The following is a 12,384-nucleotide window of genomic DNA, read 5'->3' on the forward strand; positions in this document are numbered from 1 at the left end:
GCGCTAGTCTACACTTACGAGCCGGGTCGACGCGGTGAGTTCGACTTCTCGGAGTTCGAACTATCGCGTCTAATCTGGACGCGATAGTTCGAACTCCAGAAGCGATAGTTCGAACTCCGGTACTCCACCACTGCAAAAGGCGGTGGCGGAGTCGACCTTGGAGCCGCGGACTTCGATTCCGCGGCGTCTGGACGGGTGAGTAGTTCGAACTAGGGTACTTCGAATTCAGCTACGCTATTCACGTAGCTGAATTTGCGTACCCTAGTTCGACCCCGCTTCTTAGTGTGGACCAGCCCTTAGCCGTTGGGAGCATTCACCACCTATTGCTAAAGCTCAGGGAATTTAGTCAATGATTAGCAGATCCAGTCCTTTAAAGAACTGAAAACCAATTCTTATATGGGAATGTCCATGCTTTTAAGTGCTGATCCAACTCCCACTGACTTCAAGACTTCCATGGACTTCCAAGGGAATTGGACTGGACCCTCAGCTGCCAACACTCCACACACAAAGGGGCATATTTGGGTTAATGCTTTTAGGGATTAGATCTTGGGGGTGGGGTTCTCCAGTGAAATGGATATTTCCATGCATTTGTGGATTTGGCCCAAAAACTTAATATTCCTTTCAATGGATATTTTGTGCAAATACTGCTTATTTTTTAAAAGTCGTTTGTGATCAGTTATCAAAGATGGTTTTGCAATCTGATTTAAATCTAATTGTTTAATTGATGTAAATATATTAATTTAGTGAATCGAATGCAAGAAGACAAATCCACACCCACACACACACAAAATGTAATGTGGCCTTGTGGATGCAATTTGAACTTTAATATCTTAGGCATTATATAATATTTTTGTTTCAAAAATATTAATTGCAGGTTATAGACCTTTATGTGATAGATAGGGAAAAATGCAAAAACTCTTGGAATTACAGGCGCATGGAAAAATATCTGGAGGGCAAAAACAAATAACTCATTTTGTTTCTTGAAAATGTTCATCCAAAACTATAGTACCTGCATTTCTATATGTTGTATAGTACCTGTAATTGCATAGGAAACCATATTTAGTTCTGATGCCTGCCTCATGCATTATCAGGTGGGTTTTTTTAAAGAACACCATACAGATGCATTCTGGAAACTGTAGTTCAGAGGACATCAGTTAAATACTGAGTGGTTAAAAATCCTTTCCCTGTCTCCCTTATAAAAACCGTTTGAATAGTTTCAGTCATTTCTATCATATTGTAATGTTTGTCCTAATAAATATTCTAGATGAAAAAAGTTTCACAACCTAAAAATAGCATTTTTATCCATAGAACATTTAACGAAAACCAACCCAGCAAACTGTCCGCAGCTGGTTTTCTGTCCATAGATAATAATCCAGAACCCGATGCCTGCACTGTTCAGATCTTTTGTGTGGCAAATGAGGCCCAATTCCAAGTGTCTTCAGCTATCTGAGAAGTGTGGGTATGTCATGTAACTGCACTTCTTAAAGTGTACAATAGATGTTAATTAAAAAATAATATCTGTGCTGGTGCTCTTGGGTATTCCTTACACCACAGAGACTCCTGCAGTCAATCAGATTTCTGATTTAACAAAGACCCTGTTATAAATCAAATCCAGTGTGTTTCATGAGGATATGGATAAACTGGTTTGCATCAAAATTCAGAGCAGCCCTGAACCTTATTTTTTTATTATTATTATTATATTGATGAAGTTCTCTTAACTTTTCTTTCACTCTTTCCTTTTTTCTTTACATTCTCATATGTTTCTCACTTCCTATATTTGCCTGCAAAAAAGTCCGGTTTCCTGGTATTTCTGATTTCTGCTAATCCAGGAAACATCAGGCAAGAGACTGTGGCTGTGAGATTTCCAGATCAAGGACCTGATCCTACCAAGTGCTGAGCATCTCCTGCAAGGTGCTGAGTGCCCTTGATTGCCATTAGCTTGCTCAGCTCCAAAGCAGTTCAAGTATGTTTCCCAGCTTTTGGGTGCTTGTCTGAAGTATATTGTTCTCTCATCAAGGATCTGGATGCTTGAATTTCAGGCTTATGGTTTAGATCGTCACCAGAACCCCCTTGGTGGAATTACTTCCTTGTAAATTCCTCAGTTGTTATTTACTCAGTCTTTCTAGACTGATGATGAGAATCTGCAATTCCTTTTTCACATTTGGATGTTCCAAGTTTCATATCCATCTTCCTAGGTAATCTTTCAGTTTGTTACAGCTCCTGGGCAAAATGTGAGTGCACAGCTATAAAAGCCTATAAACTAATAAAGCTATTTCAGTCAGCTAAGCATCATTTATTCTGCACAGTACATATATCAGTACAACAGGAGACTGCATATGTATATGCTGGTTATAAGTACAGAGATATGGCAGAAAGCATCCACACAGGCTTTATTTTGAGGTTGTGTGTGTGGGGGTGTGTGTGTAGGTCGTTAACTCTGATGTTGGGCACTGGAATTTTCAGCTGCCACACTGAGACGCTCTGAAATCATCAGTTACCAATGAGTTAAAAACTGATATAAAGTAGAAAAAAGTAAACAAAGAAGCAGCAAGTCTACGGCAGAGATGCAATGCTGTTTGCCCAGAATATGGGACAAAAGGGTATGTGGAGAATTCCCGTCTCCAGAAACAAGCCTAAGGAAGGGAAGTCAATGCTAATGAGGGGAAAACTGATGTACAGTGAAATGATCACTGTTAGTTCTCCACTTACCATCTGTATTTATTATTCCTTTGTAAGAATGCATCAGAGGAAAGTAAGATGTGAAAAAATTATCTAAGTTACTTTAGCAGAGATTGTACTGGATGGAGACAAAGGCAAAGAGCTGAGAGTTTCCCCCCCCCCCCGAGGATTCTTTTGTTCCAGCAGAGGGTGGTCTTGTCTAGGTCAAGTTTGGGTACGGCAGGTGGAGCAGTGTGTGGAGTGGGATCAAGGCTGAATGCCCATGGAGATGGTATTCTTCTCTGTCGAAACAGGAGAGAGTGGTCCTTCCAGGGCAGGGCAGAGCATAATGGATTTATTGATGTTGCTGTTGTCCCAGAAGTTAGAATATACAGGCATTGATTCCCTGCACTGCCTGGGGGAGTGTGTTGGACTGACATTGGCCAGTTGGACTCTGTTTCTGATGCTGAATGGATTTTTACTATATTAATTTAATTTCTACTATGGAGTTCATTCATCTATGTATTTAATTTGGGGTGTGTGTGTATTTTCTTGCTTCAGAGTTGCTGAGAGGGAATAAACAAAGTGAGTCCCAAGAAGCAGAATGAGGGTATGAAGGGAGGATACTACCTGGGGAGTGAGACCAGAGGGTGCAGAGGTGTGATACAGCAACACACCCACTTATACCAGAGAGAGAGACACACACACACTGCAACATCTACAAATGCTAATGTGAGCTCAGGGAAATGAGAGACAGAGAAAAGTGAGTCCTGTTCTGAAACCCAGGCCAGCTGGTTTAGTGGGCTGGCATGTCACTTAGTGGATCAAAGAGGGTCAGGAGAGAGAATAAACATCAGCAGCATGAGCTTACAAGTCCTCACTGACGCTGATGGAACTGGAGACACCTTCAGTGATGGGTAATCCTGCTCTAAAATAAAGCTGTTGTAACTGATCCTCCCACACCTCTCTCACTTTATACATTTTTGTTCCAATGGCCCCACCTATAACAGCATCTGGCCTGGATGTCAGGGGACACGGCTTCATAGTTGGTAGGTGTGTGGCAGCAAGCTAGGCTGCACCATACTCCACGAGTCACATTGTTTTCAATGGGACTACCAGTGAAGTAAGGTGCTATCCAACATGCAATAAAACTGCTGGAATGATCAGGGCTGATAGGGAGACAGGCATAGCTAAGTGAACCACCGCACCACGCTGCAGAGGCCAAGCGCAATGGATCTCATTAACCTGGTAACAAGAGACGCTCTGGGGACAAATTCATGCAGCAGGAGAGGCTGACAATGTCCAGCGTGGGGTGTTAACAATGTTCAGGCAGACCCCCTAGTGACCAGCACCCCAGCAGCATGAGACCAGCATGTCTTGCTGGCCTCAATCATTAGACTTTAAGCTTCTTCGAAGCCATGGGAAATCCATTCAAACTCCTCCCCTTGATACTCCCTAAGATGCCATCCTGTGGCAAACCATCCTTTTGAATGAGCAAGGCTGGGCATAGCTCCCTGCAGCTCTGCTGGGTAACACTCCTCTGGCTGAGCACACTGCCTCCACAGCATCCCCAAGCCCCGTGGACAGGCATTCTGAAACAATTGCCCATGTCCTTTGCAGGCTTTGGGAAGAGAGGAAAGAAGCAGAATTATCTTTGCTTTCCACTCAGAGAGAGTTGATTAATCCCATGGTAGGTTCTGGGAAGTGACTTCATGACTGTCACGGCTGCCACCCAACAAGACAAATTCTTCTGCCCCACCAGAGCTCATTTGGACTACCTGATGGACACTGACCCTGTCACTGCTCTCTCTGTCTCCTCTCCCCTTATCGCATTTCACCTGCTCCAGTACAGCTGGGGAGAGGTGCTCCATGGCTTGCCAGCTTTCAGATGCTGGCTGCCATCTTAATGGAAACAATCTTCTTTTCTCCTTCCCCCTAGCAAGTTCCCTCTCTCCTGGCCCTAGACGCCAATCTAAATTTTCCAAGGGGCATCCTTTTTCTCCTTATTGAGAAACACACACATCCTGCTGAGCAGAATATTTGGCTGCAGGACTGTTTGATTTGGAGTCTCTCCTGTGTCCTTTTTGCCTGGAATTGTCCCTTGCCCTGCTGCAGGGGATTCTCATTCTTACTTACAAGAGCCCAACCATTTTGTTCCTGTTGTACATTAGATTTCTATATGTAATCCCCCCTTCTCAGTGACATGGAGATGATGTTAAGGAACGGGCTGGGTTTCCATTGTTCTGGAGAGATACTCTGGTGAAGCTTTGGACAGAGGAAAGAAATTCTGCATTTATAATTTGATTTCCTCATGAGTATGTGTGTGTGTGTGAGAGAGAGAGAGAACAAAGCCGCATGTTGGATCCATTTCCCACAGCATGGTTTGTCCTGAACGCTTTCCCTCACCTCTCAGGCAGACAAATGCATTTTGTTCCTGTCACTGAGAAGACTCTCCAGTGGGGACACCCTGGCTGCTTTAAACACTTGGGAAAAATATGGTCTAAATCTTTCTAGCTAGTCTCAGTAGATGAAGCATAGAGGGCCAGGGCATGGTGCTGGTTAGCAAGGTCATGGATTTCTTGAATAGGGTTTACTCAGCTGAGGATAAGGGATTTCTTCCCCTTAGTGGCAAGGACCAGGGACCTTTAGTCAAACAGCAGGAGGAATGGCAGAACTAGTCTCAACTGGCCAGATCTCCACCATGGGATGCTTCTCTGATCACCCAACTCTCTCAACCCCACTGGAGAGGGCAGGACACAAGGTGCTGGGTGAGGGAAAGGTCTCATTTCTTTCTGGTGTCTGGTTTAATGCCGTAAGACTGGACAGTAAATAAAAAAGCACTTGGTTCCTTGAGAGTAAGTTAACCTAAAACAAATCTAGCTCTAGACGTCCAGACATTCCCATCTCCTTTAGTGGCTCTTGGGTGGTGAAGAAATCTACAGTACTCTGGGGAAAAGGCTAGGCAATACTGGCAGGAGGAGGAGAGGTGGGAAATATCTGTCCTAAACTGTCTTGTGAAAAACTCTCTCTATAGCCCTCCCAGCTGGAACTGTCTCCAGATTTAATTCACTCACCTGCCACACTGTTAGGTGTGTTTAGAGCAAGGGCTTCAAACCCATTCTGGAAAAGGGCCAAAATCCATTTTTTATTATAATCCATGGAGCAGGGTATAAATTTAGGACTCCGTATCCACCTAAATCCACAGCAAATCCCCCATTCACGGCAATGGCAGGTTTACACAAAGGTCAAGCAGACAATTTGGCCCTTATACGGATCTTTTAGTTACTAACATTTTTCATTTGCTCAGTGCTTAATGGAGTCAGCATCATTCAAATGGGAACATTCTCCCCATTCTTTCTGCCTTTTCCTTGTCTTCCTTTCCCATCCTCCTTTCTCTGCGTCTCCTCTGTTTCTCCCACTGCATTTCCTTTCCTGCAGTAACTCCCAATTCCCAACCTTCCCAGGGGTTTCAACTCTCACATTTTCCCCTGTTCTGTTCTCTTAAAATGATCAGCAATGAGAGGTAGTGCTGACAGTTTAAAGTGCCATCATTAGGCTCTAGAGTGAACATTCCAAGATGCTTAATGGAGTGAGGGCATTCGCACTTCTAAGTGACCATTTCAGGCTGATTGCAGACTCAGGAAGATGACATTGCATTAATTACACTAGAGTCCCATTTAGAAGATTTTTTTTTTTAACAAACATTGGGGCTAGAAACTTGCTTTAAAAAAAAATGAAAGCTGAGATCCTGCAGAACCTGAATACACTATGAAGGCTTCATTAATAGATCAACTGGGCCAGGTGTCTAACACCACAACCCGTAGGTGGGAGCCACCTTCTGACACTCAGAAAGCCTTTGCTCTTAACTTCTTGCTAAAGGCAGCTCCAAGCTTTATTCCAGGAGTGGATATAGGGGGTTCTACAGCATTCTAGAGGGGTCTTTAATCTGTTATTTGGGAGCTACAGAAAATCTGGAACTTCTGCTTCCTTTGAGGGGGTACAGATGGCTCTTGGGGTGGGAGGTGGGAAGAGCTTCTCACTTTGGGAAGTCACTTGGGACACTGGAGATGGAGTGTGGGAGGCAGGAGTAGGGTGGATGAGGGGAAGGGAGTTATTGTTCTGTCTGAATGAAGCTACTTTCTAGTTGCAATCAGAGGGATGTGCTCCCCCATATTTTCTCTCCCCCACCCCACCACTGAGAGACACTTCACCTTCATGTCCTGGCTGAAGCAAAGCACTGAAAGTGAATACAACATACCTGATAACTGCTGCACTGAAGGCTGGTCATGTGTGCTTAGCAACTGTGCCTGAATGGTTTCTACTACCCTCTTGAAGCGACGGCTTGGACCTGCGCGGGAAAAAGACGCAAACAGCGGTGAGAGAGCAGGAGCTGAATACCCGCATAAGGCACAGGGCACAACACAGGGGGAGGAAGAACAAGCATCTTCCCTTCTATTTCTACCCCTCTCCCATGATCAGACTGATAGTGTGTCTGTGGGCTGCTGTGTGACTGAAGAGCTACTGAATGACCACCACTTTAGAGCTATGACGTGAAGGACTCCATGGAAGAGTCTAGCTTAGATGTTCCTTTCCCATCCCAGTCTCTGAAATGCCCTGGGGGCTGGTTTTCTAAATGTGAGGTTCATTACCTCTTTTTAATCTCTCTCCTCCCACAGACGGTTCCCCTGCCCTCCAGAATTAGGATTCTCAGTGGGAATTACAGCAATTCCCTCCTCTAAAGGTTCCTATTGCCAAATCCATTCAAAATCTATTCTAATGGGGGTTGATTGGACACTGGCAATAATTGTATCCATCCTACCAATGCGAAGCCTGTCTGTAACCTAGTGGTGCATAACAGCCTAAATCTATTTGCACAGCCCACATCTCCAGAAGGTCTAGTCCCCCTGCCCCTCCTCCCAAAGATTTAAAATCAGAAATGACTCCTCCTTCAGACTTGACAGCCCATCTGTGGGGAGCAAGTGTGTGTCAAAAGGAGGGGAAGGTGACACGAGCCATTCCTAGAGAGGAGGGGAGGCTCTGGTCTTGGTGCACAGCCTGGATTTGTGCAGCCACTATTGAGATGGCTCGCTTTGATACGGACCTGTTTGGGGAGGGAATTTACTCACAGCCTTTGGAGAAGGGGTAAAGGTATGACTGTGGAGGGAGGAGGAGAGGACCCAGAAGAGAATCCAGGTTAGTCAAGGGCCTAGTTCTGCAGTTCTGAGTCAGACTGGCCTGCCTCTCTCACAGTGTGCCTGGTGGCCGGCTAAGACAGCAGAGTGGCTTCCCTGTTGCTTATGCTCTGGGTAAGGGCAAAAGCCGCACAGCACCTTGCTCAGAGACACATCTTATACTGAAACAATAAGGCAGGACAGCTGGAGCATTTCAAGTCCAACGCATTGAGCAGCAGCGACTCTAGCACACCGGTCTGTCTGACCACGACAGCATCTGCTTCGAGGGTAGCTGCTCCCATTGACCTTCCCTTTCTCTCCCAGCATGCCCATCGCTGCCCAAACCGCAGGATGTCTAAACTGTCATTCCTCTTCCCTACACCCTCCTCTCCCAAGTTCTCCCGCTCTTCCTGAGTTCTAGGCTTTCATCTTCTCTGCTTCCAGGTCTGCCCTCATGCCCCGGCCTCCCCACTGGCAGGGTGAATGCTACCCTGCCTGCAGGTTGCAGCCACTGCGTGGTTACCTGATAAGAGCGTGAAAGTGACTGAGTAGATCCCATTCTCCTTCTGTGCCTCGCCCCCTTCTGTGTATGTTATGTCCACCTGGAACTTCACTGGCTTCTGGAAGACAGCGGGACCCCCCGTGGACTTGTACTCTGCACGGAAACTTGTCTGTGAGATGACGCTGTGACTGAGGCTGGGAATCTGAAACAGGGTGGCAGTAGGGGATGATATGGTCAGAGGGCAAAAGCTCTATTTAAGAAGATCTCTCTTTCTTGTTTGGACTTCCCAGCCATTGGAGAGAGAAAGGTTTGCTGCCTATGGGCTCAACCTTCCAATGAGCTGTGCCCTCTTGCAAAATCAGTGGGAGTTGAGGCGCTCAGCACCTCACAGGAATGCACAGCACTTTGCGGATCAAGCCAGGTTTAAAGCATGCATACTGGTGAAGTACCTGACATACTTAGGAATTCCCCCTGCTGTACAACTGAGCATAGTGGGTCCTTTGACATCTCCCAAGCATCAGTTCCAGTATATCCTTACAGCTCAGTGAAAAATGATATCAAGTGGGGGTAGAAAATTCAAAGCAGGATACCAAAGAGAGTCCAGGAAAAGGGATACTGGATAGATAAACAGGACCAGAACCTGGGATCTCTACAGGGACTGTTTACCTGTGAAGATCCTAACTACCCCGTCTCCTATTAGTAGGAAACAGACTTTTGAGTGGCAAAGAATCCTGTGGCACCTTATAGACTAACTGACGTTTTGCAGCATGAGCTTTCGTGGGTGAATACCCACTTCTTCGGATGCAAGAAGAAGTGGGTATTCACCCACGAAAGCTCATGCTGCAAAACGTCAGTTAGTCTATAAGGTGCCACAGGATTCTTTGCTGCTTTTACAGATCCAGACTAACATGGTGTCATGAATAGTTAGTTAAGGGTTAAGTTTCCACCTGTAAAGGGTTAACACATAGTACCTGGTGAACACCTGACCTGAGGACCAATCAGGGAAGAGAATTTAAAATTCCTAGGAGGGAACTTTTTCTCTCTGTTTCTGTGTGTGTTGTTCGTAGCCGTTTGGAGTTACAAGGGTCCAGATGTTTTAATCAAGTCCTCTACAAGTTTCCACCTTTCTGAACTAATTTCTTCTAGTCAAGATAGTGAGTATTAGAAAGATACTTGGTGTCCTCATCTAATAATCCTATGTTTGCAATTCTGTGTGTTTGTTATTGATTATTCTTAATTCTGCCTGTATTGTTTGTACTGAGAAGGAGAGAGGATTCTCTCCAGAACTTAGCAAGGTTATACCCTATGAGTGTCCAGCTTGGACTCATAGAGATTCTGTATTTTCTTGTTTTTCTTTTAATAAATTCTTTCTATAAAGATTTGATTAAATCCCTCTACTGTGGATACAGGGGGAGGGGGCTAAGAAACTCTCTCTCGGTGGTGAGACAAGCTTATCTCTGGGCAGAGAGGGGAGGGGGGAGGTTTCTCTCTCTGTGAGTTGATCTGTGTTTCCCCAGGGAACGTCTTTGGAATGAGGAGGGGGGGAAAACAGGGGTGTCCCGGCCCACGTATTCGACCGGGTGGTGGCAGCAAAAAGGGGACCTACCCTAGGATTTTAGGGTGGGGGGATACATGCGGGTCCCCACATTGGAACCCAACAGCTCCAAGTGGGGGTGAGACCTATGACACACGGCTACCCCTCTGATACTAGACTTTTGAGTGATCTCTAGGGTATTCCTAAGATCTTCACGCTTGGGGCCAGAATTTCAAAACTGTTCAGGGCAAGGTTTTCAGGTGCCCGGCATTGACAGTCAGGGCCAGAATTCTAAATAGGCTCGGCCCTCAACATGCTATAAATCTTAGCAAGCTGGCCACTTATCTGGGCGCCTAAATAGGAACGGTGTTCTTGTGAAAATCTGGCCCTAGGGATTCATTTAGCAGATTGCTGCATTATCTTTAATTAGGAAGCTAGCGGTGAGAGAGAGAGCAGCTGGGGTATTCATAGTGACTACTGGGCACTAAAAGCCAATATACCAGTCCCATATGCGGAGCTGAATCCATGGACTTCATGTAGGGGAGAGGCATAGTTTAAATAAATGTGTGGTCATTTACAGTGAATGATGCTCACTATTATGTTATACCCCATGCTTACAGGTCTGTGCTGTATGCAAAAAAGGTCAGGGATCTTGACTGCTCTATGGAATGGCATTCATTACATCAGGTATATAATAGAGATAAAAAATCAGTGCCTTTGTGCAGAAAAACAATGTCATATAGCAAAATATATAAAATAAACTAAGCCCTACCCCCATCTCAAATTTAAAAAAATGTACCTAACTCCCTTAGAACAAAAAAATCTCTGAAATCAATTTCACTCTCATTTACATTTTCTTCATTTGTACTTATGGGTGGGAGAGAATAGGGCCCCTGTGTCTGGGAGGAAGGGATGCCCCCTCCCCCACTAATCCCAAAATCCCAGGTGTGGAGACTTTAAGCTGCAGACAGACAGCATCTCCAACCACAGATGTTTCAGCCCTAGGAGAAAATGAGCCTTCTATGTGTGCCAAGTACAGGGGAGATTTAAAATTAAGACTAGAAAGTCTGATGTGAGACAGATTTCCCCCTCCTGGTGCAAGGGATGGAGGGAGCATCCTGAGGATCACTGTGGGACCCAGAAGGAGAAGGGGAAAATAATGTGCCATAAATCTAATGTAACAGTCGATTAAGGGAATTGACTTTCTAGGCACTGCAGAAGCACTTTAAGCTCCAACTGCATTTAAACCCCAAGCATCGGCAGGTCCATGGAAGACACTTTCATTTTAGCGCTTTGCAAGTCCCCTTGGGAAATCTGGTAACTCATTAGGCCAGGTTGAAGTGGGAAGCAGATAAGCAAAGAATGTGCTGCAGAAATGAACACACTGGGGAGGAATTCCAGGATGTGGGGGCCCCGTCCAAGAATATGTGGACTTAGGATGTCCTTGGAATTGAATAGTGAGATGAGTCTATAGCACGGGCCAGACTGACTTACCGAGAGGAAAGCGTGCACAATGTCAGCCTTGATGGAGCTTAGTGGTTTATCTTTAATGACCACAAAGATCTGTTCTTCTTTCTCCAGGTTGATAAAGTTACCAAACCAGGATTTTTTGGCAAGCCTGACATGAAGAAAAAAGAAAGAAGGAGTAGGGTTAGAACAGAAAAAGCATTTCTGAGACACCTGGCATTTGGACAAACATGCATACGACACAAGGACGATGGGCTGTCATCACACTGTGATGCTGCTACAATGGGTGATGTGATGTAACTCAATCAGACACTAGACTGTGGACTATGTGGTTTTACTACAGCAGCCCGGTGTGATCAGCAATGGAAAGCCAGGAGCCGCTGTCGCAGTTCTAACCAAACACACTAATCAATATGACATTTTATACAGTGCACATAAAATCTGTGTATGGATCTCAGAGATCCCCTGCAAGGCTCTTCCTGTGCCTTCTGGCATCATGGTGGGTGCTGATGACACTGATACTCTGGAGTTTTTGGAGGTCATTCCAGGTCAGTTTCAGCCCACTTGAGGTTTTCTAGAAGTTTTGAAGCTCCTAATCTGAAAATCTCCTCCTGGGTTGACAATATTTATTACACCCTTATTGTTCTGGGTGTCTCTAATCCTCCAAGCTGCCATGTCAGTAGGTGAAATTCAACCCCGTGCAGAGGGCTAGCACAAGGCTTATCACCTGGATCACCTGGATCGATTGGTCTTCAGCTGTCGCTAAGACTGCGCCGATCACAACACATCCACCATTCTTCTCACATCCTTGCCTTTCTTCTCCACATTCGTCCAAAACGTTTAACAATGTCATCTTCCCATCTTCTTGGAGGCTGACCAGGTGGTCTTTTCTGTTCTCGCGGGTACCACTCAGTAATGATTGCGGTCCACCTATTGTCTGTGAACCGTGCTACATGGCCCGCCCATCGTATCTTATTATATCATTAAACACAAGGCTTATATATTACTTAAATCCCACTTAAGGAATCTAAGGAATGCATGGCCCTTGTGCT

At 45.3% G+C, this 12,384-nt stretch overlaps 1 protein-coding gene across 10 annotated transcripts in view; it reads right to left on the reverse strand.

Moving 5' to 3' along the window:
* BRSK2 (BR serine/threonine kinase 2) overlaps positions 1-12,384 on the reverse strand; it is a 470,664-nt gene that overhangs the window by 15,403 nt on the left and 442,877 nt on the right. For all 10 annotated transcript variants that reach the window (XM_039538093.1, XM_039538092.1, XM_039538089.1 and 7 more), the window contains 3 exons: positions 11,360-11,483; positions 8,353-8,533; positions 6,917-7,006 (listed from right to left, as the gene is read on the reverse strand). In XM_039538093.1, coding sequence (XP_039394027.1) covers positions 6,917-7,006; positions 8,353-8,533; positions 11,360-11,483 — 395 coding nt within the window. The remainder of the gene's footprint in view (positions 1-6,916; positions 7,007-8,352; positions 8,534-11,359; positions 11,484-12,384) is intronic.

This window comes from Mauremys reevesii, linkage group 4 (assembly GCF_016161935.1).
Source record: "Mauremys reevesii isolate NIE-2019 linkage group 4, ASM1616193v1, whole genome shotgun sequence".
NCBI lineage: Eukaryota > Metazoa > Chordata > Testudines > Geoemydidae > Mauremys > Mauremys reevesii.